The sequence below is a fragment of the Tasmannia lanceolata genome, unplaced genomic scaffold, assembly GCF_043159265.1.
Source record: "Tasmannia lanceolata isolate RefF3 unplaced genomic scaffold, GAP_Taslan_0.1 ptg000002l, whole genome shotgun sequence".
NCBI lineage: Eukaryota > Viridiplantae > Streptophyta > Magnoliopsida > Canellales > Winteraceae > Tasmannia > Tasmannia lanceolata.
Window position 1 is genome coordinate 58,866,412 of NW_027518679.1, and position 27,383 is coordinate 58,893,794.

At 39.8% G+C, this 27,383-nt stretch overlaps 2 protein-coding genes across 6 annotated transcripts; one reads left to right on the plus strand and one right to left on the minus strand.

The window, feature by feature from the left end:
* The first annotated feature begins 1,727 nt into the window (after positions 1-1,727).
* On the plus strand, positions 1,728-6,271 carry LOC143881660 (fasciclin-like arabinogalactan protein 17). 2 transcript variants are annotated; one of them, XM_077384894.1, is made up of 3 exons: positions 1,728-3,157; positions 4,369-4,461; positions 5,647-6,271. In XM_077384894.1, the coding sequence occupies exons 1-2, from the start codon at positions 1,828-1,830 to the stop codon at positions 4,449-4,451; spliced, it is 1,413 nt and encodes a 470-aa protein (XP_077241009.1). In that variant the 5' UTR covers positions 1,728-1,827; the 3' UTR covers positions 4,452-4,461; positions 5,647-6,271. The 2 variants fall into 2 exon arrangements, with proteins under 2 accessions (XP_077241009.1, XP_077241001.1); XM_077384886.1 differs by having other exon boundaries at positions 5,662-6,271.
* Positions 6,272-8,048: 1,777 nt separating this feature from the next.
* On the minus strand, positions 8,049-27,240 carry LOC143881670 (protein STRICTOSIDINE SYNTHASE-LIKE 3-like). 4 transcript variants are annotated; one of them, XM_077384907.1, is made up of 6 exons: positions 26,492-27,240; positions 26,052-26,327; positions 24,542-24,709; positions 15,404-15,802; positions 10,226-10,259; positions 9,715-10,026 (listed from the first exon to the last, which is right to left on the minus strand). In XM_077384907.1, the coding sequence occupies exons 1-6, from the start codon at positions 26,821-26,823 to the stop codon at positions 10,009-10,011; spliced, it is 1,227 nt and encodes a 408-aa protein (XP_077241022.1). In that variant the 5' UTR covers positions 26,824-27,240; the 3' UTR covers positions 9,715-10,008. The 4 variants fall into 4 exon arrangements, with proteins under 4 accessions (XP_077241029.1, XP_077241039.1, XP_077241022.1 ...); XM_077384914.1 differs by lacking the exons at positions 9,715-10,026; positions 10,226-10,259 and adding an exon at positions 8,049-8,106 and having other exon boundaries at positions 26,492-27,239; XM_077384924.1 differs by lacking the exons at positions 9,715-10,026; positions 10,226-10,259 and adding an exon at positions 9,008-9,041 and having other exon boundaries at positions 26,492-27,238.
* Positions 27,241-27,383: the final 143 nt, after the last annotated feature.

Sequence of the window (27,383 nt, forward strand, 5' to 3'; positions counted from 1 at the left end):
TTTTCACGTTTTTTTCTTTCTACTTTACGATTCATCTTCCTCATCTTCCATTGAAAGGGAGAAGGAGAAATACAAAACCCTACAACAAATGAAAAACAAAACCTAGATATAGAGAGAGATGGAAATGAACTCATGTTTCAAGTTTTCCCTCCTCCAATGGTGGCTAAAATGATGAAGAAGATGACTGGTAATGTAGAAAAAAACAAAGTTGAAAATGAAAAAGTGAAAAAAAAGAGGGAAAGAAGGGAGAAGAGGGAAAAGTGGAAAGGCAAAACGTGTTGCTTAAGAAAAGGGCATTTTCGTCCAGCTTTTAATGACAAGACATATTTTGTCCCCTGTTGATAATTTCTGAAAAGCATGGGTCATGTTGATAATTTCACCTAATTTTTGTCCCCCATTGGTAATTGATCATTTTTATAAAGCAGATGATACAAGCAAGGTTACTGAAATGGGCATGCACTGCGAATGTTTAATAATTGCACAAACTAAGTTTGTCCCGTCGTGTTTAATTGGCTTGTGAGAACTTTTTGGGAACTGTAATAACCTTCCGTGTCTGTTTAAATAATAAAAGACAAGCCGAGTGGTGCACTTATGAAATGGATCAATGATAAATGCGTCACTTTTCATCACTTGAGACACCCAACTAGAGTGTTTCTATGACTGCAAAGGGGCTGATGTACTTCACATTTGAAGGAATGAAGTGACATGATTGCCACGTACAATGCAACTGGGTGTCCCAAGTGATGAAAATGGGTGCATTTATCATTTCGCTTATGAAAACATGGTCGTGCTGATATCCATGATACAAAAAATGACAAAAATTCACTTATCCTTAAATTTTTTAACATAGTCCATCATCTCTAAAAGTATCACAAAAACTGATCTAAGAATTGATGTAGATTTTAGATTGATTCTTCGACAACTAGGGGACCGCCTTTTGCTAGTCGTTACCCATTGCCCGGCATTTATATATACATGAATTATTCTTCCGGAAATTATAGATTTTTGTTAATTTTTGGAAGCATGATTCAGCCTGGATCAACATGGCTCCCTTCTTTCTCTTTAGTACACGTCACCAATAATTGAAAGATCGTGCCTTTAAAAGGGAAATAGATTCCATTTTCCCTACCAGATCAACAATAATTAATAGTTAATACTATTGCCCTCTTCGTTTCAGACTGTGACGACTGATTGTCAGCCCCTAGCCGATTATTGTTACGTTTCATTTTGAGTCCAGTAATCAGTTGGGGGCTCACAATCGGCTTCCACAATCTTAAACAAATAGCGTCTGTATTCATTTTTTAGTTAGAGGGGCCTTCAGTTTATAAAAATGGGTTTGCAAAATTGCGTAGCAGAGCAGACGTTTAAGAAAATTGTCACCTGGGCTGGGAAGCTAGTAATTAATAAAAAGAGTAAGATGATCGGCCTAAATTAATTGGAGTATTATTGAGAAAGTACAAGGGTAAAATTGTCATTCATTCAAAGGGCGGTCAAAAGAGAGTAGGTCAGAGTAAAGCACAGCTTGCAGGTGAAGTCAACAAGAACAGCAAATCTGAGATGTTAGATCTCGCTCACGAGTCGAGTGGAGTGAAGTTGGAGCCGCGCGTCCGACTCGGTGGTCCCCACCCCCAGCCTGTCTCAAAGAGAAATTCCGCGTTGCATCCGCTATACGCCACGTGTCACCCAAGCGGAATCGATGGACCTGACAAAACCCCAGTTAATACCCTTCTTCACGTCCGCCCACCGATAAAACAAAAATAGAAAAGCCACAAGTCTGAGGAGGAGAAGAAGAAGAAAAAGAAAAAAGAGTGTCCATCATTTTTCTACATGGATTCCCAGATGTATGGCTTCTCCAAGCTGTTTCTGGCCTTGTTTCTCCTCTCCTCCATTGCCGGAATATCATCCACATTGCCGGTGGAAAACTCCAGCTCCAACCACAAGTCCTCAGCTTCTTCGTCCAACTCCGGTCAGATCAACTCCAATTCCGTCCTCGTCGCCCTCCTCGACTCGCATTATACCATACTCTCTGAACTCGTCGAGAAAGCCCTTCTTCTCGAAACCCTAGAAGATGCCGTCGGCAGACACAACATTACCATCTTCGCACCCAAAAACGAAGCTCTGGAACGCGATCTCGATCCAGAATTCAAGCGCTTCCTACTCGAGCCCCGTAATCTCCGCTCTCTCCAAACCCTCCTCATGTTCCACGTCCTCCCTAAACGGATCGCCGCCGGAGAATGGCAGGAATCCGACCACCAAACCCTCTCCAAGGATCATCTCTCCCTTTCTCTACTCAAGGATTCCGGCAAGAGAGTCGGTCTCGCTGCTCTCATCCATCCGGACGCCATCATCCGCCCCGACGGCGTCATCCACGGCATCGAACGCCTCCTAATCCCCAGATCCGTGCAGGAAGATTTCAACCGGAGGCGAAATCTCGGTTCGATCTCGGCCGTCTTGCCGGAAGGTGCGCCGGAGGTCGATCCGAGAACTCTCCGGCTGAAGAAACCGGTTCCTGTCCCGGCCGGTGCTCCTCCAGTGCTCCCGATCTTTGACGCCATGGCTCCTGGCCCATCCCTAGCTCCTGCACCGGCTCCTGGCCCCGGCGGCGCGCACCGGTGGTTCGATGGCGAGAGCCAGGTGAAGGACTTCATCCAGACGTTAGTCCTGTACGGAGGATACAACGAATTGGCGGATATTTTGGTGAATCTGACGTCTCTGGCGACGGAGATGGGGCGTCTAGTATCAGAGGGTTATGTTTTGACGGTTCTAGCACCCAACGATGAAGCGATGGGGAAGCTGACGACGGATCAGCTGAGCGAGCCGGGTGCGCCGGAGCAGATCGTGTATTATCATCTGATACCAGAATATCAGACGGAGGAGAGTATGTATAATGCGGTTCGGCGGTTTGGGAAGGTGCGTTATGATACATTAAGGGTGCCGCACAAGGTGGTTGGTAGGGAAGCTGATGGATCTGTGAAATTCGGCCATGGAGAAGCTGCTGCTTACCTCTATGATCCCGACATTTATACCGATGGTAGGATTTCTGTGCAAGGTATTGACGCCGTGCTATTCCCGCCAGATTCTGAACCTGCTGCCGGCCCACTGGAGAAAAAGCCCACTGTTGCGCACAAGCTCACTGCTAAGCCACCACCAAGAAGAGGTCTGTTCTCCCAATCTAATAATTTTGGGTTTTCCTTTCAATCTCAACGCTTTATTTGAGAGACATCGCCTCCTCCCAAAACTTTTTTATTTTTTATTTTTTTATCCAAGAAATTTAACTTGACATTACTTGCAAAATGTGGACTACCTTCGATTTACCCCTTTTTCTTGTTTTTTTCCTTCTTTTTAAGTCGTATATATACATATATGAAGATCGTAAAAAAATAAAAATAAAATCTGATTCTTGGCTGCCGGTACCAATTTCTAGTTTTTGGTAACTGATGAGAGAGACGTCAGATCCCGGCGGAGTTCTTGCTTTTTGGGTTAGTTGTCGGTGGTGCCATGGCTCTTTACCTTTTTTTTTTTTTTTTTTCCATTTTCCATTTTCCATGCTCTTGTTTTTTTCCTTCTTCAGACCGTGACTAGATTCCACAACCTGCACTCAAAAGTGTAAAATAATAAAAGAGTGTCGTTATCAAACCCAGGCTGTGTGTTCTCTTTCGCAAAATAATCCAATCCATTATTAAACGTTTTAATTTTTCATGTTTCTCTCAATAATCCGGATTAATATTGTATGCGGTGCGGTGAATACTGCGTAAGATGATAGGGGTATTCTCGACATTTTGCGATCTATTAACGTTTGTTTTCCCGCTTTTTAATAATCGTTCAGGCTTGTCCATCGTATGTAGATGGAAATTACGGAAATTATTTTTTCCTTGTAAATCCGTGTAGATTACTAAATTTGCTTCCATGGGTGTTCTCGTCATTTCAATAAATAGGGTAGCCGGTTTGCTTCAGCTTCAACTTCAAGCTTCAAGGAGTGGTTCTCCTCTACGTCAGATGGGGAAAAAAAAAAAAAAAAAAGTAAAGTAAAAGCAAGACAACCTGGCATGATGGAAAATGCCTTAAATTAGGTGTGTCATTACCAATTCCGTAGTTGGTCAAATACAGTGGTGTCGGTGCTAGGTTGGGGGTACTTTTGGAATAATAGAAAATAAATCACAATTCGAAATTAAAATATCTCCTTTTCTCTGTCTTTTTGACCTTTTTCTCCTTAATATTTTTTTGGCTACTGGAAAAAAAGAAAAAAAAGAAAGACAAGATGAGTTAGTGCAAATATCAGTAGACATTTATTTGTGGAAGCTGTATTTATTGTTGGTGTTGAAGACGTTGAGATCGTGGTTGGTATTTATTTATTTAATTGAATTGCAGGGAAGTTGGTGGAAGTAACATGCCGGATGCTTGGGGCCTTCGGACACGATTCTCGTTTCTCCATCTGCCACTCCTTAAATTAAGTGCTTAAAGGTAATTTTGACTCCCTTAATCTAACCATTTTGCTGTTAATTGACACTTAACTCTGTTTAATGAAATCTCACCATCTGAATAATAATAAAAAAATGGGACCAAAATAAGCTTAGGGCTAATTTCGTCATGTTTGAATTTTATAAATCTACAAAGCTAATACGCTCATCATTTGTGTTACAGTGTTGTAAGTCTTGACCAAATCCCACATCCTCTCATTCCTAACAAAAGGTTCGCATGGAAACTATCGCTTTAACCTTCCTTCCTTCCTTCCTTCCTTCGGGAACTGATATTTCCCCCCGCCACCCACCTAAAGATGGTTCGCGTGGAAAGTATCCCTTTAACCTTCCTTCGGGAACTGATATTTCCACCCTACCCACCTAGAAATGGTTGTATTTTCACTACTCCTGTTTTTCTTCTTCCACCCATTTTTTTTTTACTTGGGACAAAAATTTGTAATATATCACTTCCCGGAACATGGTATAAAATGGTCTGCCCCATCCTTGCGATGCATGAGGTGGAAAAATCCAAAGTTTCCGGCGGGGGCGGGGGCGGGGGGATTTGTTTTCATGAAAAATGTTTGAAATTTTAATTTGGCTATTGATAGTTTGATACTAATTAACACTACTATGTTTCCATTATGCACCGAACTCAACTTGTCTTTTTCATTATTTTTTTAATTCTCAATTCAATTCCCAAGAGAAGGTGGATCAATATTAAGTATTAGATTGTATCAACATGTTTCTGCTCCAACATCTGGGTGTGAATATCAGTAGCCTTCATTTTTATGGAACAAAATCTCCAACAAATTTTTTTCATGGAAAAAAATATATTTCTGGACAGAAAATTGTATTTGGGGAAATTTGGTCTTCCCATGATTTAGATGGAAAGGGCATAATTATGGTTAATTTATTAGGAGGCATATCATCATAAAAGAAGGTCCCTCTGAATAAAAATTGAACAGCGCACAGTTAAAGATATCTTTTGTCATCAACAACAAAAAAAAAAAAAGTAGGAAATTTTAGAAATATTTTTCCTTTCCTATAAATTCCCTGTAATCCAAATAGGGCCATTTCATAGAGAAATTCCCAATAAAAATCACCAGTGGAAAATTTTCATTTAAAATCAACTGATGCTTTGTATTTTTAAAAAAAAATGATAGTGACTCGTTGTATTTATTATAAATAGATATTTTGTTGGCAGGTGAAACTGTAAAGAATCTGTGGAAGGAGACGCCAAGAGCAAGTTGATTTTTTTTTTTTGTTTTTTTGTTTGTTTTTGGTCTTGATTACAGACAGCTATGGGGAAAGGTAAAGTGGGAGGTGATTGGTAAGTGGGGAGTGTGTGGTGAAACATTGCGTTGCAGAAATTCCCAAAGCCAAGAAAAGTTCACTATTTAGTAGTATATATAAGAAAGCAATAATAGTTATATTTTGTGTTTGGTGGTGGGGGGAGGAGTGGCGTAGGACTGTAGGAGAGTAGCTGTCTTTTGGATGTATTCGGTTTTTTTCCTGTTTCTGTCTGTCTTTTATTTTCTTTTCTTTTCTTGTGAAGAAAGGGGAAAGAGGAGGAGGAGGCGGAGGAGGAGGAGGATGGTGGTGGGGGGATTTCAATTTGACATGGTCGTTGCTTGCTGCCCACGAATTATAATAAAGGGTATTTGAGTAAATAAAAAATTCTTTTCTGTTTATAATCATATTTGTAATTACACATGCAAGTCAACTGAACAGGGGATTGATTGTCTTCAATCTTTTCTTCATTTAGAGATAAGACGCTCTTGTTTCTCAGCTGAAGTGTGTGTTTTTCAGGTGCTTGTTTTGCCTTTGCAATTTCTCTTCTGTGCGTCGACGGGTGCCTCATTTACTGCTTATTTTTGCTTCAATTGAATTAAATGATAATGATATTTGCATTCCCTTTCTGACCCTATTCATGTTTGACAACCATCAATACAAAAAAAGTATTATTATTTTTTACTTTTTTTTCATATTCATGGCTGCCAAAGATGACGTAAATGACTATATTTCTAGGTAAAAAATAAAGAACAGGGTTAAAATAAGTCTTTAAGCTGTTGATTTTTAGCATGCCTTAACCCTGCAAATGAGATCTGCGTTCAGAATCGGAGACCTGGTCTCACTGGGTACTGGAACAAAGTGTATTCCAGGGTACCCTTTCCCTGTTTGTGGATATTACAATAAAATGACAATCAGAGCGGTGTAGAAACACACTCCTTGAATGGAGAGACTATACTGCAAATAAAACACTACCCTTCGTTCCTCTGGCCCTTTTTTAGTCCCATAATCAGTTTTGGACTTGCAATCGGTTCTCAAAATCCAAAACACAAAGGCCCTGAATGTTAATTTGAGTCAAAACAATTAGTTTAGAACTCGATCCCTTTTCTTGAAATCCAATAACAAAAACAGAAAGAAAAAGAACAGGGGTAAATAGAGTGACTTATCTACGATTGGATGATATGCACCAACAGTCTGGTTCATCCGACCACACAACCAAGAGAGGTTGTTATTGTGCTATATTTATGCTCTGGATAATCAATCTATCTCCCGCATGGCATGGCATGGATGGATCATCCTAAGAGGGCCCACCGGTAGCAATTTTGGCAACCTCAAATGTCCAAGAATATCTAAGATTTTATCTCTAAGAACCTTTTCACAAGAATAGCTCCATTCTAAGAAATCCCACAATGTCCTTTCTTTAGAATGCTTCTTTTATTGTTATTTATTTCTTGTTTTTAGATATTCTATAATAGCTACCGCTTCTTTACATAGGTCTCTATAGAGAATTTATATGATGGGTGGCTGTGAAAGCACGTGAAGTCAAAAAAAGTAGGTACGGCCCACTCCATATGATGATCCAAACCGTTCATCTGTTTGGGCACAACGTAAATAGGTTAGGATCATCCTATGGAAATGATTTTTGGGGCACAATGTGCCCAAATAGATGAACGGTTTGGATCGGAGTGGGCAGTACCTACTTTTTTAGACTTCACGTGTTTTCACGACCACCCATCACATAAATTCTCAGGCTCTATATTAGGTATCACTTTAGTCAAGGCTTATTCTACATTAGAAATTACTTTAGTCAAGGTCTTGTTGCCTATTTCTTTTTATTTATTACGTCTTGTACAAGGACTATAAGAAGAAGGTACGAATTGTAATGGGAGCAGGGTTTTGTTATTTTTTAACCGATCGTCATGGATCGCACGCTCATCCTGCGTCACCTAGACAATAGAGAAAATTCTTATTTGTTAAAGTGATGGGAGAAATTAAAAGCGAATTCAAACATCTCTAAGTTGCCCAGAGAATTCAGTGTACGCAGATTCATTCCTCTGTCTCGAAGTTTCTTTCTCGAGTGCTCCATCCAATGTCTTCTGCCGATTGAACCATGACTCCTCCCTGTCATGATGAACAGAGGGTGAACCAATAGCCTGGAAGAATCCATTCTTCATCTCTTCTGCTGCGTCGAGGAAACGACTGAGGCCACCAAGCATATTCCGTTCAAGAACTTCCATGTCGTTACGGAGCCCAGGGAAAGAAAAGGGTTCGAGTCCAGAGGACGGTAATGAGCCTTTCAACATCTCATTCAAGACATCATCCTGTGTACTCCGTTTTGGATTCCACCAATTCAACTGGCCTGGCAACATATGAAGTCCGTTCACTCAGCCACACGAGGGAAATCACTCCACAATTACAAAAGCAAAGAACAGAGGAAGAACCCCCCGAGAACAGTAGCATACTAAGCAAGGTGTCTTAGGTACCAAACCTAGTTTATCAACGTTCCAATATTCCTAGTTCTTATAAGAATCATAGAGAAAATGCATCCAAGAAAATATGATATACGACACTACATACTGCAGTAATAAAAAAAATAGCGATAAATTTAGTTTTACATGCAACTTCAATCCCAAAGGAAGATTTCTCTTATTGTTACATCACTTTAGAGTCCATGTGCATTAATTATCTATAAAACCCAGGCAGCGCCCATAACTTGGATTCACCTCATGACTTTTCAGTAAACTAGTTGCAGACCCGTGCGTTGCACGGGGCGGCAAAAACAAAAAATGATTCATAAAAATATGTGGGAAGCATATTGAAAAGTTAATGAAGCAACTCATACAAACATCAATAAAGAAAAACAAAAGAGCTCACCTTTGCTTATAGATAAACCGCCATTCCAAACCTTAGTTCTTTACTTTTCCGAAGCAGCGGATAAATGGAGAGGCATGGGAGCTAAGCTACCAACTTCCATTTTCATTCATAAAACATGAGAAAAAATAAAAGTAATAGAGAACATGAAACAAATTAAAGGAGAAAATTGGCATTGACATCATTGTTCATAAGCACAATAAGCAAATAAATTTGTTTGCATAAACATCAAAGGTTCAAAAATTACAATTGAAGACCCTTGTAGTCTACTTCAACATATCCACACCAAATTAGATAATTAAATGAATATGACAAAATCCGAGCATGTGATGGCCATGTCGCTTCTCTCACATGCAACAGCCCAACCACAAAACGCCTTTTGCGATAGTCCCAAGCAAATCCCTTCATTGATTTGTCATAGTGCTGCTTAGAGACGGATCTTAAGTTAAAACTTTATTCTCCAGCCTTGTGTTTGGTGTTTTGAAGAGTATATCATGCCCATTCTAAGCAAACCACGGTTTTAAACTTTTTTTTTTTTGTGTCAACTTTACCCCCATTATACTTCGTAAACAACAAATTTTAAAAACCTTTTTTTTGTGTCTTTCCTTTTACTAATATTTTCATTATAATGCTTGTCATATGGGTAAAACATAAATGGAATTTTAACGATGTTTAACGTACACCCTTAAAACCAAAACTTACAGGAATTTGAAGTGTCCTATTCACATAGTTTTTTGTAGATCATTTTTTATTTTCATTATTCTTTGAGATAACCAATATAATATGTGGACAGAGGTAATAACATCAATCATGTTCAGTGCGCTGTGTGAAATTGGAGAGAACCAAAATACAAATATATCAAGAAAACAGAAATTTTGGAAGAAAAATAGCTACCAATTCCATCATATAAATTGCATGCATCGTATTATTTTACCAAACTTGAGACCCACTGAAAATTAACCAAATGATGCATGCCATTTTACCATATTCTAACATGACATGAGGCTAAAGGGTCTGCATCCAATGTAGAGCTAGGCATGTTATATGCCATTTTCTTCTTTCAAAACTGTTTGAAAGAATAAAATATGCATTCATATAAAAAATGAAAAAGGACTGTCACAATTCCTATAAATATAAACTTTAAAAACAGAAATGAAATGGAAATGGTAATGATATCTGTATCTCTCTTGGTTGCCTTATCATGAAAAGAGGAAAGAAAAGATTTACATTTAACCAACATAGACGTAGAAGTATGTATTCAAATATGGGCCAAATGTTACTTATATTTTCCATTTTATTAGCTTCTTCATCAAGCCTACGACTCGATTGTAGATCCTTAACTTGCTTGCATAGATATTCACTTGTGCATCTTAAAATTGATTCTTCAGCTTCAGCCTATGCAATCAAACTGGAATGAAGACGAAAAACATATTGATTAAAGTTGAATTTAGAGTATGATCATGTTAATAAATATTAGAAAGAAAAGAATACTGGAAAAGCCTATCTTTCTATCTTTCTAGACTGCAAATACAGCAAGATCCTATTTTTCATAATAAAACAAAAGACAAAGCGAAGGAGAGAATAAAGAGAAACACCCAAGATCTAACCTTTCTTGGATCATGGCAAGACTTGGTGTGAAGTCTGCAGTTTATTGTCACCGAGCACATGACAGTAAGATAAATGAAGGCAAAAAAAAATGAAGATAAAAAGTGAAACTATAATTTTGTATGTAAAGAAAGAAAAGCAAATAAGAGAGTTGTGAGTTGTGACACACCTAGTCCAAACAAAGACCTCATCTCTTTCATCATAAGAATATACATCAGTGTGTTTCAACATGTCTTACAAAAACACATATCTCATCTTTGAAAACGAAATCTTCTAAAAAAAAGCATTTGTATGCGTTAGGAAATGAATCGGCCATTTGGAATACCATACGATTTCTTTGCAAATAAATAGGCGGATGAGCATGACAAATAAAGGAGTATTAAAGGAATTTATTTTCTAAGGAGCAAGAGAAGGGGCGTTGGAATAGGAAGGGATTCTTTTAGCTTTTCCTATTCTATTCAAACTCTACTAATTATGGGTAATTAACTGCTAAAATAAAGGTTTAATTAAGAAATTAAAGGAGTAATAAAATCCAAACAGAAACGTTTGAAATGGAATAAGGGGAATTTAATACACGGGATGGAGAAATATTTATGGAGAGGGGTGACATGTGGCACCACCACGGCTTAGAGGATTCCGCTTTACTTATATATATATGATGACCTTACACAACTTCAATTAAAGTACAAAACAAAATCAAGGGCCAACTCAGGCCCAAAATGGAAAGAATCTCTAGAAAACCATAACTGAAAGTGAACTCAACCTGTCTGCCCTGAATTTTCTTTATTTGAGAAGGATCATGGAAGAAAATGATCCACGTAGAAGAACCCAACTAGAGCCAGGATTAGAGCCGGATAGATTCCTTTCACATTCTTTTTCTAAAGGATTCATTTAGCCAACCCCAACTAGTTTGGGACAAAGGCTTTGTTGAGTTGAGTTGAGAAGGATCATGAGAGTTTTAAAGTTGATGTTTCGAAAAAAAAAAAAAAAAGAGTTTTAAAGTTCAACCACCTTCTTTGGCCTTCTCTGTAATAACATTGTTAAAGTACAAAAAAGATTAAAGAACCCCTTCTCCAACAGCTTAAACTTTTGGAGTAAGTGGTTGTTTCAAACATAAAAACACTTTTGATTCAGCATTTCAATCAATGATTTACATAATTGGTGATAAACTAGACAGTTGAGAACAAATTAAATGTCCTGAAGATCCGATGTATGGACAGCCTCATAGTGCAAATTAGAGACTTTTTTGGCGATGAATTACACATATGTTGATGATACAAGGATATCTATGGGTTGTGAAGTCACTCCTGCATTTCAGGAGAAAATGCTACTTCATATGCTCATGTACAGTGGATCACAAGAGTAAATTTAGTCATTTCAGAAAATGCAAAAGGAAAACAGGAGTGGTTAACCATGTCAGACAAACAGTTCTCAATAGATGAAAAGAATTAATTCAAGGTGTATAGCCCCAGAAGCACGGAAGGGCAAAATAGTCATTTCAATGACACCTGGATTCAAAGTTGTCAGCCCCAAGAATTGGTTTTAAGGTTGGTTTAAAGGTTTGCTTTTGCTTTTAGTTTCCCACCTTTTTTTATTCAAAATCCTTTTCCAGTAAGCTTTACTCTTTTTTTTCATTTGAAAATGTGTCCTCTCCACCTACGAATTTCAGAAACATTTCCTTCTAAAAATTGCTCTCTGTTTCCTCTGTAATCTTTATTCAGGTAAATTTTCTCAGATTAGTAGCCTCTGTTGCTTTCTTCATATTTATTGATTTTAAAGCTTAGATCGATCAGTGAGGAGAAATTAATTGTACGTATGACGAATTTAATGATCTGAAGCTCCTTCATGTTTCTGGCATGATTCTTGGGTAAAATTTTCAGTCGTCATTCTTTTTACCAGGAATTCATTTATTGTGATGGATTTAAAGGTGAAAATTTGATTCTCTGTTTTTTCGTTGTTCTTTTTTTGTTTTGTTTTGAAGGCAAAGATGGAGAGTAGAAAGGAGGAAATGAGGTCGAAGATGGAGGAATATGGAGAGGAGCATTTGGAGCTGCAATTCTTGTTCTTCATAAAACCGAGAAAAAGAAGTGAGTTCCTGAAATCACTTCTTTAGCTTCTCAGAATTGAACTTTCATGTTTTTTGCTTCTGTTTTGATGCTTTGAATTTTTTTAAGAAAAAACTATTCTATCTAAAATGAATCTCCCAATTCTGATAAATTTATTTCCCATGAAAAATTCTTCAAAAATCATAAATTCTCCCAGTTTTCAAGGAAAATTACAAACCTACTAGACCCTACAATTAAAAACTTTTTTCCATAATTGTTTCCTACATCGAAGCATCTCCTAAACTACCTCAAATATTTGGCCACATACATCTTACAAATTTTTAACTAACTCAAATCATTTCCAGCTAATATTAAAAAAAAAACCTCTCTAATTTAGGAAATTTGTTTTACATTAGAAAATTCTAGAAGGAATGTGCTTTTATGGGCCTTTGAAACTTAAGTAATATGATAATCTTAGGCCCTTAACCTATCAATCATCCCTGAGGTTTCTGCCCAGAAATATTCTCAAAACATTTTTCATTTCTTGAGTTTTATTTCAGTAAATCCGAGAGAGAGAGAGAGAGAGAGAGAGAGAGAGAGTTGTTAGCCAAAACAAAACAAGGAAGGATAGAGATGGGTAAGCTTTGTCAGGCCAATACACGCCGATACTGCAACAAGAAACAAAAAGAAAAAACTCACAGCCATCGGTGTTGGATGTTTTTGACAAGACCCAAATATCCTAAGTGGCGTCTCGCGTTAGACGCGCTCTCTTGGGCTAGAAAATACGACTAGATTTAGGAGGATTCTTGCATAGTTGAAGAACAAAGTGCTTCCATCTAATAGTTTTGCATCATATTTGATATCCAAGCCTAGGTTCAAATGGTATACGAAGTGGTAGAAATTATAGAGGGAGATTGATAGATAAAGTGAGGTATAATTTCATCTGTGAACTCATTGGTAGGGTTAGTTTCTTAAACTTAAACCCTAATCCTAGGGTGGAGATTGCGGCTAAAACTCCAAATTTCGCTAACCAAGGAGACCACACACCTAATGTAAACAATGAGGAAGAAAATGATCCCAACACCGAAGGTTGCTCCCTCAGCTACTCGTCTCTAGAACCCTACCATAAGCACTGCACTCATATTCGTGATTGGTAAGGCGACTACACACCTAATGTGACCAATCAGATGGGTAGGTATATGCTTACAGACCACTGGAAAGAATGCTACTCATTTTCTTCACGAAATAAACCAAGCGAACGAAAACAAGATTTCAGAACAGCAATGCTAGAGCTGGATGTTTAGATCCCTAGTGGTTGCATGTCCCATTTTCTCTATGATGAAAAGCAATGCTAGAGCTTCAGTGAAATTCTGAATTGATTCCCAAATAATTGTTTAAATCACAATCGAATTGTATGGATTGAATAACACTAAAATCAGATTGGCTGGAAAGTTCATTTCATTTAAGATTGTCAAACAAAACCACTTTTGTGATTTGTGTAAAACAGAATAAAATCATCTTTGGTATTCATTTCACATTGGATTAGGGTTTTTTATTGGCAACCCAATTTTCCCATCAAGGCTCTTGTCTTAAGGCCCTGTTTATTTTGGATTTTTAGAATCGAATGTGAGTCCAAAACTCATCATTGGACCCAAAAATAAATGTTAATGGGTGATTTTTTATTTTTCAAAAAGACAAGGGCGTGTTCAGTAACGCTTCTCCACCCTCATTCCTCTATGTGTGACAATGAGAAATCCCGAAAATCTTTGAAATTACATTTGCCAACCGGCCTGGTTCTGCCTGTTTCTATGATTTCCTTATTTTATTTTTTTCAAGCTAAATGACCGAGGATTAATGGGATTTTCTGAAGCTACAGCCATTTAATTTGGCAAGAATGAGAAGCCTCACCGAACACGTCCAAAGTAAACCATTGAGTGAGAGAAAATGAAGACACTCCCTATGTCGAAGGGCCAAATGGTGCATAGGGTGTATAGGGGCAGGCATCCCCTCTTTCACAAGGAACATCAGAAATCAGTCCAATATCGTCCAACACTGTAGCACGCCTTATTTCCATATGTGAAGAAAACTGTTGGACCCTCCTCCCCCTTCATTCATCCAAATATCTATGTAAAACCTTTCAGCGCTGATTTCTATATTCCAATCTCCGAAATGCGCCTATACACATCCGAGTGTTTTCTTAATCACGTAGGATCAACAATCTTTAGTAAGTGATGATCTCTTCAAGCAAATCCTAACAGAATATTCAAAGTATCACATATAGAAGTTGCTATTCTATCAATAGGTGTCATGGTCCTGTCACCACTGCATGGTGCTTTCCATGGCCAGATCTAGGCTTAATTAGGTCAGCACACATTCTTGACACCTACGTGCCTTCAAAATGTAAAAAAAAAGAAGAAAGAAAAAGAAAGTAAAAGAGAATGAGATTAATGAGTATCAATTGCCTTGCAAGGCCACATAAATTTTCATAACATCCCAATAAATTTAAGCAGGTCCGTCTATCAATATCTATAGTCTTGGACCATCAATAATGATTTTTCCTTGAGAGTTAACATAAAACTGATTGTGAATACAATGTTTAATCGAAGATGTAGCGGGGCATTTTGCGGTGCACACAATGGCATATTGGCATCCCAAGGCCCTATGCTATGCCGTTTCTGTTCTGCCTTTTTCCAATAAAATAGGAAAGTGACAACATAGGCAATACATGTTAAGAGTGCGTGTTGGTTTCTTAAAGCCTGACAAAACTAATAAAGTCACTCAGAGACTTGATTAATCACATCAGATTTTGAACTTGAAAAAACTCGATGGTAGACAAAATGGAACAAAGCTTTTGCAATCAAAACTTGAAAGAAAGCATTCTGAATCGCAATCGAAAAAAAAGAGTATTTAAGCCTTGGGACCAAGCCTCTGCAACCAAAAAGTATTAGATACAGACGACAATCTTTTATCCCCCAAGATCATATGGATATTAACATGACATGATAGATGCAATAAATAGAACATAACATTCTTAATTGGAATAGGAAAAAGACAAGTGCTTTCCTAACAAAACGATATTAGATATAGGCAACAGTTTTTCACCATCTAACTCAAATGTAGAAAAGATTAACTCACCCCAATCCGTAAACAGCAATAAATGGCATCAGAACAGATCCAATCCATAGCTTCCCATCCTTCTCCTCCACTTCACTAACTAATCTAACCACCTTCCCTTGCTTGTCTTCCAAAATTTCCATTATCTTCCCGTCTGGGCTGTACTTGACGATCACTGCATGTGGCCAGCCTCCAATGTGCAGCAAATATTGGTACTTGGCTGGAATTGGAAGCTTGAGCAAAAATTTCCTTAGTTGGGGATAAAGGCCACAAATGTATGTGTACATGCTTCGGCGGCAGTGAATTGCCACCCAGAAATCCCCCTTCTCGTTGGTTCGTACATTGTCTGGGAATCCAGGTAGGATGGCAAATATTTCTGTCATCCCTGCTTTTTCGCCTTTCAGCCAATATCTGCTTAGCCTGAATTAGCACAAACAGGAATAAGTGTATAAAGGCCAATCTCCTCTAAATATGGAACCCAAGGATTTTAATTTATACTGCAAATCAGAAGATTCACAAAGGCAGCCAACACTCATAACAAGGGTCAGGTCATGTTCTACATATAGAACTGGAGAAGCTTAATTCCCCATTAGTGGAACTATTTGCAGGAGGCGTATTACAGCATGGGAGAGCTGGAGAGGAGGCTTATCAGCTATACCCTAAAACTTTGGAACAGGTAATGCATCCATATAATATCATTACCAATAATTCCCCCCCTGTAAAAGTCATATTCATGTTTTACAAGTATCAGGACCATGAACTACAGAACTTAATATAGATGTGCTCATGCATGTTTCTTGTGGAATATAAATAAGGTTTGGAAATCCATCTCCTACCTTTCATTAAGGGTAGCTTACCATGATCTAAAAAACTTAATATAAATGTGCCCATGCTTGTTTCTTGTTGAGAAAATCCGGTGGGGAAATATGATCCGATCGTACACTAGTAAACGGAAAAGTAAAAAGATAAACATAAACCACAAGATGAACAACGAGATTTACTTGGTTCGGCCTAGATGAAGATGCCTGCATCCACGGGCGAGAACACAATCTTCCACTATGAGAAAACAAAATACATGGATTACAATAGGGTCAACCCGAAACCCACACACCCATAACACTTTTCCTTGTCCTCTCAACCGAGACCGTACCCGAGAGTAACCCGAGAAAAACCCAAGAGGAACACCTCGAGAAGAAAGACCCTTTTCTCCCCATTTCCCTCTTTCTCTCTGTTGAAGAGTATGTAAGGTTAGTTTAGGTATTGCTTGTAGGAGTGAGGGTATTATAGTCTTTGTACTCATGTTGCCCTAGATGGGCCTATATATACATCATTTACATGAGGAGCTCCCTAGTAGAGACTCTCCATCCTTCACTCATCTTCTTCTTCCTCTCTTCTAACCCTAATCTCATTTCTAACATGGTATCAGAGCCAATGGGTTGATCCTTCAAGAAGGAAAGAAGAAGACTATCTCCCTCCACGCCATCATCTCTTTCTCTCGTATCTCGTTTTCCTCTCTTTATCTCCCAATAGTTTCTCCCCAAATCTTCCCTAAGATCTCTCTCCCCTACTGTCTCTCTCGTAATTCTCTGTTTTTGTTTCAAACCCCTAAAATCTCTCTCGGTATTTTCTGTGTCGTCGTTTCTCTCTCGGCAAACCCATTTTCCTCAGCCGTATTTACTCTCTCTTTCTCTCGTTTGGGTTGTCGTATGGATTGTTGTCTTCTTGTCCTTCATCCTCATTGTGTTTCATGTCTTTTGTCTTCCTCTCCAAGGCGCCCACCAAGTATTTGATAAAATGTCTCAAAAAGGTTTCATGCATTGAAAGTCTTCTTTTCATTTCAAGTTGAAGGTCTTCGGCCTCAACTTGAGAGAGGAGAAGGGGCGGTGGTGTTGCCTTGTATTATTTTTCTTGTTGTCTTGTATTGTTTCTTGTGGTTCTCTTATTATTTTTTGTTGATGTCATCTCTTTCTTTACATTGTCTTCTATGTATTGTTTTCCATGTCTTTTATGTAGTTCTTCAAGGCACACACCAAGTGTTTGCTCAAATGTCTAAGAGAGGTGTAGTGCCTTGTTTCTCTTGGTTTCTTTGTCTTCTTCAAGGCGCACACCAAGTGTTCGATGAAATGTCCGAGAGAGGTGTAGTGCCTTGTTTGTCTTTGTTTTTTTTTCTGTTGCAAGTTGAAGTATTTTGACCTTCAACTTGAGGGGGAATGTTCTCAAGTTGTTCTCATGTGGTTCTTTGTGTCTTTTCTTGGTAAAGTGTTGTTATGTTGTTGTCTTATTGAGGGAGTGTTGCTATGTTGTTATGATGTCTTTTCTTGAGGGAGAGTGTTATCGTCTTCTCTTTATGTTATCTATTCGTCCCCTTGGTGATTATTACCATCCTTCTTGTTTTCATGTCCCTTCGTGTTGTCCATCTTTATGCCTTATTTCTTTGTTTATCTTGATACTGTCCTCCTTGTCTCGTCATCTTCGAGCTCATGTAGTTTTGCCCGATAGGGAGTGTTGTTGTGCTCCCTAGTGAGTCTTTGTCTTCTCGGCTTTATGCCTTATCCCCTCTTTTCCGGGCGATGGCTTCCATATCCATCGTTGGTCGACTCTCTTACAGGGGACGGTCTTTTCCCGTCAACCTCTCTTTTTCGGATGATGGTGTCCTCATCATTGGTTGGCTCCTTTCCAGGTGACGATGTTTATGCCATCGACCTTGTCTTCAGACGATGGTTTCCCCATCGTTGGTTGGTTATCTTCTCCATCCTTTTCCAGGCGGCGGCTTCCATATCCATCGTTGGTCGGCTCTCTTACAGGAGACGATCTTTTCCCGCCGACCTCTCTTTTCTGGGCGATGTTTTCCCCATCATTTGTCGGCTCTTTTCAGGAGACGATGTTCATGCCGTCGACCTAGCCTCCAGACGATGGTGTCCCCATCGTTGGTTGGTTTATCTTTTTCCCTCATTTTCTTCTTGTATTCAGGCGACGATGTTAATGCTGTCGACCTTGTCATCAGACGATGGTTTCCCTCATCGTTGGTTGGTTATCTTTCTCTTTCTTTTCTTCTTATCTCTAGGCGACTGTTTTCCCGTCAACCTTGTCTCTGATGGTTTCCCCATCGGTGGTTATCTTCTCTTGGTTTCCCCATCATTTCTAACACACTCTCTCTCCCCCTCTATCAATCCCAAGCCTCCTCTTGCCACCCACACAGTGGTGGTGCAAAGAGGAGAGTTTTATACTTAGGGTTTCTAAGAAAAACCTAAAAAAACTATCTCTATTTTGCCTTCCGACTTCATTGTGGGAAACAAGGCAACTTTCCCAACAATTTGGAATCCATCTCCTACCTTTCATTAAGGGTAGCTTAGCATGAACTAAAAAACGTAATATAGATGTGCCCATGCTCATTTCTGGTGGAAAATCAGGAAGATTTGGAAATCCATCTCTTAAAAAATCGGTCAGATTGCATGTCTTCTCTTTCTCTGTCTCTCACCTTCCTTCTTTATATGGCTTCATCTTCCCTTTTCTTTCTTCCTCTTCTTTTCTCCTTACTCTTAGGGTATGTTTGGTTGCACAAACACTTGGCATTGATTGGAATTTCAAATGCCAATGAATGCCAATTCCTTGTTTGGTTGCCAATATTGCATTGAAGTTCCATTTGACTCCCCAACTACCATGCAACCAAACACTACCACTATTCGACTATTCTTCTAGAAAAATCAAATGCTTATCTCCTCCCCTTTGACTTCTTATTCTACTAGGGTCCGTTCTGGTGCGCAACTTGTGTGGGAAAGGAAATAGAAAATGCCTCATTTTCTATGGAAAAGGATGAAAATGGTTATTCTATTGCATAGTTACGAGAAAATTTTGTGCTTACATGGAATCCATTATGTCTTACGTGTTAGGTCAAAATCATTACCTAGCTTTTTGCCTCCCATCAGCGGAAAAGGCTGAAAATCGTCCAGGAATCTGCCTTTATCGGGATCTAAAAAACGCTCGTTCCTCTCAACACTCCTCTTCCAACAAAATACACGAAAACCCATCATCTTCCAAATCTCGGCATCATCGTCATCATCTGCCTCCTTTCAACAGTCGTGGTATCTGCGGCCTCCCCTAGTCTCCCTCCTCTCGCGGCCCTCTTTGATCCGGGTCTCGTCTCCATCAGTTGGATTTCGCCACTCATATCTATATTGATGCAACATAGTATAAAAGCAACCCTGAGCTGTGCCAAACAAAATCTCATACGCAATGTTCTTACTAGAGCAATGAAGGTTCCTCCCTTTTTCCACAGCAGCCATGAGACAGATGCCACCCCTTTGTTGAGAAAGAGAGCAACCATAGGAGTCCCCACTGTCACCAATGGTTTCCAACTCTCCATGTATCCAGCATCTCCATCTTCTAGTTTCTTTTCGTCCACCGTATCACAGCATACACGAAAGCGCTATCCTTCCCGCAAAAAACAACAATGCAAAAATTCTCCTTAGCCACTTTACTTTTATATTAAGAGCCCTAGCGATTATGGACAATGACCATTAGGGACGTTTTCAGAAGCCGGAGGAATATCCCTTCGAGAGTTCTTGGGTTTCAGCAACCTTCAGGCTTCTTATGTGAATGTGGAATCAACCTTGAGCGAATTTCGGAGCCTTATTTGTCTTGCCTGGGTGGCGGCTACTCTGTTATGGAAGTTTTTGAATCACTTGGGATATTTAATCCTTGTTGCAGAAGATTTTTATTTACATTTGGGCAGGAGACTAGCTTGGAGAGACCCCATTGGCCCCAATTAGGGGTGCAACTTGGGCGGGCTCAACCCGAACCCATCAGGTTCAACCGAGGAAAAAGTCGGGTTGGGTTGAGTTGGGTCGGGTTCGAGCTCGAGTTCGGGTTGAGTCCGGGTCGGGTTCGGGTTGAGGGCTTGGGCAACCTGACCGAGTTCAACCCGATACTTTTAATAATTTTTTTATTTTTTAAGCTTAAAATCTCAGGTTGGGTCGGGTTGAACTCGGGTCGGGTCAGGTTTGGGTTGGCAAAAAGGGTTCCTCGGGTAGGATCGGGTTGAACCTCGTCGGGTTGGAACTCGGGTCGGGATGGGTTCGGGTTGAGGCCAACCTGACCCAACCCGACCGGAGTTGCACCCCTAGCCCCAATGGCATCCATCGAGATCGCACGTGGGTTCTTTGGGAAGCATGGAGATTGGGATAGTAGGGGGAGGAGGTTGGATTTTGGTGCTAGGGAGGTTCCTGGTCGGCGACCTGTGGAATCATCTCGTAGGCCTTCCTTGAACGGGAGTGACTGGTTATGCTCAAAATGTAATTACAGAAACTTTGGTACACGCAAATTGTGCAGAAAATGCTTACATCCTCGTAACAGAGAAAACCCAAATTTAGTATGGAGACCCAAGGCCCAAGTTCCCTCCTGTGAAGAGGATCGAAGCCTGGTGCCAGTACTGGAAGAAAGAAAAAGACATCTTAAGAATGATCTTATTGGAAACTTGAAATCTGGATCTTGGCTCTTAGAGGATATTTGGAATTGGGCCAAAAAATTATGGGGCCTCCTAGATCTGGAAAAACCCTTCGCTATTAGCACAGTGGAGATCCTTTTCCGTTTCGGTTCGGAAGCCCAAGCAACAACTATTCTCCGGCGTGGAGGGGAGGCTTTCGGGGGATTCCTCTCCTCCCTTCAGCCATGGTTCCCGACGTATAATAAAGGAGCTAAAATTGTTCGGTTACGGTTTTATAATATTCCACTTCATGCTTGGTCCTCTGCCACGGTAGAGATTCTTGGAACGCATCTGGGTCAGGTCCTTGAGACCCAACTCTTTGGTAATCACTCTCATTGTTTGACTTTTGCCTCTGCCCTGGTTATATCCCCTCTTTGGAAATCCATCCCTCATTCAATTTATTTAAGGGTAGATTCCACCATTTACTCGGTGGGAATTAAGGTTGTGTCCGAAGATAGTATAAATTCTTTAGCTTTGTCGGTTGTGCGAGAATCCAGCGGTAAAGACAATTTTCCTCTTTTTGGGAATCCAGATGAGTCTCTCACTGATAAAGGTTCACCGGCGGTGGTCTGCCCACCGGAAAAGGTGGTAGAGGCCACTGGGCGCGAATCGGAGCCAGTGGCCCCCCTTTCAAATTTCGAAATTCCCACCTACCCTCTTGGTCCCCCAGATCTTGTCACTGTCTCGTCAAGGCAGGTAGAAAGGATATTGTGGATTTTTTCAGTTTAAATCGGCCAAGGAACGGAAGGCCATAAAATTAAAAAACAGGTTTTTTAGAGCGAATTTGAGCCCTGATGTGAAGACTACACGTGCACGAAAATGCAATCTCAGAAGAGGCCCCGGACCGAACGCTCGCCTCTTGGCTACCCACGGAGGCCTTTCAACTATGGGCAGGAAAATTAAATGTGCGTATCATAAAAAGGGGATTAGGAAGAAAAAGCCTCATTTGGAAAGTCTCCATGAACTGAGAATCTTGCAAACCTCACCTGCTTCGAGTATGACTGGAAAAGCATGTTTTGAAGACACTAGTAGCATAAGGAGGGGAGAAATTGCCATGGTGGACGGAGACTTGGCTCTCTTAAAAACTCTTAAATACAATGAAAAATTGGCAAGGAAGGAATCTCCCACTCCTAGTGGGGAGTTAATTTCTCCCCTTAAGAAGCAATGGCTGAAAGAGCGGGCAGCAATTCAAAGCGTGGGTGTGTCCCTTCCCAGGTCACCCTGAATAATGAGGAGGAGCTTCATATGCCCCTCAGTAACTTGCCCATCTTCAACAAGATTCTAGAAAAATAAAGGCGAACGCCTTATGGAAGGAGGAAAAACATCTGGCGATTGCAAATTTGGAAGCTAAGCGTGCAACCTTGGATGAAGATGTGCAGGGATTAGGGCCAGGTAGCCCTGAGGTGGAACATGGTTAGTTAGGGCAGTCTAGTGAATTAGGTAGGCTAGATAAAGGAAAGGGAGTTTTGGTATTGAATGCTGAGGAAGAACTTGAGCACCCAGAATTGGAAGGCTTTAATGATTTTCTATCAATGGGCTATGTATTTGGGATCTCCTATCAGGAAAATCTAGGAAAGACTAGAGAAATTTTCCGAGCAATGCAAGCAAGAGCTGCAGACGATCCAATAGAAAGAGTTAAAGAGGCTGAACCAAAAGTTGGATTACTAGATAAAGGACGCACTTTGAGAGGTGAAGAGATGTAGGTTTTAGGGAGTTTGGGTTGTTTTCCAAAGATTTCAGTTAAGGAGAAATTGCAAGTTGTGGGGTAGTACATAGGTCTTCTGAATTCAGTCTTCTTAGACATAATGTTTCAAAATTATCTAAAAATACACAGACAGGTTGGGAAGACAATGGTTGTTGGAAAATCGGAAGTTGGAACCAAGAATGTGGAAATTTGTGCTGATGGTTTCAGTCCCATAGGTCGAAGGTATGACAATTGTTAGGAAGAATCCTTGAAAGGGTCGTTCTCTGAGATCGTAATTCAATATTCTAGTTGCGCTAATAGAAAGTGGTAGTCTCATGTTAGCTTGAGAGATTATGGTCTTTCGCTAAATGGAGGCATTCTGGTCTGGAATCTTCATCATTACCCAATCAAGGAAATGAGGTTCGGAAAAGGTTGTGGGATGAATATCTTTAAATACGTAATGGATAATATCAGAAAGATAGGATAAAGGGAGGAAAGGGATAATCTTGACTTTTTGTTCGATGTGTATACTTTATTGGTTACAGGTATACCTAGGCCAATATTCATGTTTTTTCTCTTCTAATGCAGGCTTGGACCTCTGGTCCCGAATGCTTTTCTGAGAATTAATGAAATATGTCAACTTTCAAAAAAAAAAAAAATTCTCCTTTATCTCATTTTATCCTTGTGCACTCCCTCAAACACCCTCCTTGAGGCTCCTTTCAAGGAAAGCCTTCCACCAAACACCTAGGAAGGCGAGTGACCTCCCTGCAAGATACAACTTCAATGACACAACTGATAACCCTTGTTCTGCGCTTGTTGAATGGATTTACTTGCCTTCAGATTTAGGGGTTCTGATAGAGCAAAGACAGTACCCCCACCTTCTAGGAAATATGATGTTTATTGACCAAAAGCCCGTCTTTCATATTGCTCCTTAGAGAAACTGCTTGAAATCTCCTTGACAAGCAGCTATCGTTAGCATTCCCATTTATCCAACAAGCATGACATCCACATCTTGACCAAAGGAGACACGACCATGGTTTTAAATTTACATTGAAATCGATACGAAACGACTGAAACGTTCCCATTTCCATCCCCACCGTAAAGCAAACCAAAACAAAAACCGTACCTTTATTACTGGTATACTATACCAGTAAAAGGGCGGCCCAGTGCACGAGGCTCCCGCCATTGCGGGGTCTGGGGAGGGCTAGATGTACGCAACCTTACCCCTGCTTTGCAGAGAGGCTGTTTCCATGACTCGAACCTGAGACCACCAGCCTTACCCCTGCTTTGCAGAGGGCTATACAAGTAAATGTTACACAATTATATTTATATGAATTTCCAGTGAATTGTGGTACAGTATATAAATTATGTGTTAATATTTATACTTATTATAGCACTTCCTAAAGTTTCATCTTAAATGTCCATCATTTGAGCATGTTTCAATACATTTCTGTGATTTTATAAAATTTCCATCACAACTGAAACGGAAACCTGAAACCTTGGATACGACTATACTAACATCATTTCTTCTGCTCTCTCTATAAAGGGATAGGATAAAGACACCTGGACTCTCCTCCTCAAAGGTTTCTTTCAGCAAAAAACCTTCCATACTTGAACCTCATCCATCAATTCCCAGTTACAGGATGAAAATAGAAAAATTAAGAAAAAATACACAGTATGCAAATGAAATTTGATTCATAACTGAAAGTCTTGGTCCATCTGAAATGTAATTTGGAGAAACAACATACCCCAACAACATGACTTATTTAAACCGCTCAAAAAGAAAATGAAAAACACGGGTTATGTCCACAATATAAGTAAAGAGGACAGAAATGATCAGATGAAATGAAGACTAACCACTAAGAGAGCAGATCCAATAATCATTATTCGAATTCAGTGAAATGAGCTAAAAATCAGCAACTAAGAGAAAATAAGTCAAGTCGTCAGTGATTTCTATGGGATATACATACAGAACAGTGATTCAGACACTCACCTGCCAAGGGATCCTTCGCAGAAGACAAAGAAAGACCCATCCTTACTCATGGATACACCATTAGGAAATTGGAGGTTCCGCCGAAGGACAGTGGTTTCCTTTGTGATAGTGTTGTACTTCAATAGCCTCCCGGAATCCTCTGCAGCGAAAACCAGCTGCATGAAGTTCCTAAAAGCATGAACAAAGTTAGAAATGCCTTATATATAGATCTACGAGGAAAATAAAATAAACTAGATAAGCATCATGTTCAGCACACACAAATTTAGTAATAACAACAATGTTCCAATAACAGGTGAAAAAGCACAACATTGTAAATCCATCAGTGAGACCCACCAAAGAGCTAGATTCATATGACAAGAGACAATAAAGCTTAATTGGTAGCCATCGATCATAGATTGAAATATAGTAATATACAGATTACAGACATCATGTCAAAAAAAACAGTAGAGAATGAGAACAGTTGATCTCAGAATTGCTATAGGCTCTTTACAGGGGAAGCAAGCCCATTGAGGAATTGAATCTCAATAGCGCAAATTCAACATGTCAAATTTTGGGCAGAACTTGGAATCAGCTCTAGAAACTATCTCTCAATTTCCATGTAACAATAAGCTGAGACAATGAAAACCCAACAGTTGTACAAAATCGACCGAACTGGCCTGCTGGGCTGAATTAAAAAATCCGATACCATTCAAAAATGGAAAAAATATAAAATCAGAATTGAGGTACCACACCAACTGATGTAGATCATGACTCCAGATCTAAGAAAGGTGCACTCTTACTAAAAGGAAGACTATCACAGTCCATTAATCTTTCTTCAAAGTGCATTCTCCTCAACAAGCATATACTACAAACCTTCTGAGCTTAAATTACACCCAAGGTGGAAACTGATTCGCTCTCTTTGGATGATGGTTGGTGCGATTATTCAAGGAGCATTAACTGAATAACACCAGAAGTTCTCCATCAGCCCGTCCACATCCTCAGCCTTAGTTGCAGCTCACTAAGATGCAGCTAAAAGGAGTGATCGAGCACATTTGAGCAGACACCACATTTTTAAGCTATCTATTTACAGATTCTTATATGATATACATAAACAATAAAAATTGGTAATTAACTAACCCATGCATATGGCTTTTCAGAAATGCCTAAAAGGAGCAGAAACAGACTTGAACAGCAAGATCGAATTCTATGATCTTCATCATACATGGCCTGTTACTGAAAGTAGAACTAGAAAAGGGTACAGAGGTTGGTCACAATTTGATTAGCCTAGACAGCATGGTTAAATAGATATATGAATATTCTCCCACTTCAAATCTTAATATAAATATCCCTATACATTTCAAGATCTTAAAAAGGAAAAAAAATCTGCTTTTTCTTGCCACTCTTAATCCCTGAGTGACACTTTTGGTAACTCATGATGATTTAGAAAAAAAAAAATCAATGTTTTCTGAAGCGGCTAAAACTATAGTAACATACTAGATACGTGGTAAAAAGATGATCTGAAAGGGCCTACCTTCTCTGGTACTTGGTGCTGCTATCTGTAAAATAAATATTCCCTTCATTATCAATGTCTAAATCATTGGTGAAGCCCAATGGCACCCCTTCTGCCTCAGTCACAAGGGGCATCGCCAAACCACCTTCTGGACCAACTTTCATCAACCCAAAATAGGCATCAGCAATATACAGTTCTCCTGTCCTCTTGTCAAATCGAAGCCCAAGTGGGCGGCCGCACACATGCTCATTCTTCAAATAACTCAAAGGTGAAGGCTTGGGGTCACACAGCTCTGATCTACATCAATCAAAACATAAAACAAGAAAAGCACATAATCAGAAAATTGTTAAACACTAGTTGTTAGGTTCATGAGAGTCCAAGAGCTTATTAAAAAGAAAAACTTGAGTTACATATATATAAATTTTTAAAAAAGGAAGAAAGAAAGAAAGAAATTGAGGTACCTGTTGGGAGAAGTGTAGGCGAAATCAAGCCAAGAGTGGGCGTTCCAGAAGAGAATCCGACCGTCGGCTACTCCGGTGTAGGGTCCACGTCCGAGGGGATCGAAGGCGACACTCTCGGGTCCTTGGATCTGGTTCAAAAACCTAATCTCCGATTTCTGCAACCGATTCTCCTCGTCGCTCACCGCTGGCAACTCGGACCAGGGCGGGAAATCGACCTTGTAGGCTTCGAAATCGGGGAAATTTGAGACAGCGCTGTGCTTGAGAGGATCGAGTCCGCAGTAGAGGGCTAACAACAGAAATATCCCTGCTACTACAATCCTGCCCAACGACATTGAGAGAGGAGGAGGAGGAGGAGGAGGACAGAATAGAGAATACCCACCTACACTCTTTCTCTCTATTTCTCTTCTCCACCCTGTTAATAATTTCTCATAGTGATTGAAGGAATGATTTACCTGCCCCCTTTTGAAAAGTAGGTGTCTTGAAATTGTAGCTGTACGAGAAAGGCAAAATTGAGAGTACTAACTAGACCGAGGTAGCAGTCAGTTTGGTGGTTCGCCCCCATTTTTCAATGAAAAATGTCAACAGGACGACAATATTGAAATTGGAGGCCTCGCCTCTGCTCTGCTCGAGAGGCTCAACCATTTTGCATGAATAATGATTGGGTTAAGGAGCATTAAAAGCTCTATTTTTCACTCGTTTTTAGATGGCAGCCCCTCTTTTTCCACGTTTTATTAAATGCCCGCTACTTTTCTCAGCATCAAAAAAAGACTGAAGCTTTAGAGGGGTGTCGACACTCCTCAAAAGCCTCTCTTTTCTTACCCCTACCTATTAAAGAGAGGAGTGCCCGTATCAAAACAAAAGTGGGTCTCCCATATATATAGCTGGATCATAT

Excerpts from the sequence above, each read along its gene's own strand:
- LOC143881660 (XM_077384894.1), top strand. The coding sequence starts at position 1,828 with ATGGATTCCCAGATGTATGGCTTCTCCAAGCTGTTTCTGGCCTTGTTT. Across the intron at positions 3,158-4,368 it reads TAAGCCACCACCAAGAAGAG|GGAAGTTGGTGGAAGTAACA; the intron begins GTCTGTTCTCCC and ends ATTGAATTGCAG.
- LOC143881670 (XM_077384907.1), bottom strand. The coding sequence starts at position 26,823 with ATGTCGTTGGGCAGGATTGTAGTAGCAGGGATATTTCTGTTGTTAGCC. Across the intron at positions 26,328-26,491 it reads GCCTACACTTCTCCCAACAG|ATCAGAGCTGTGTGACCCCA; the intron begins GTACCTCAATTT and ends TGATTGATGTAG. Across the intron at positions 24,710-26,051 it reads AGCACCAAGTACCAGAGAAG|GAACTTCATGCAGCTGGTTT; the intron begins GTAGGCCCTTTC and ends TCATGCTTTTAG.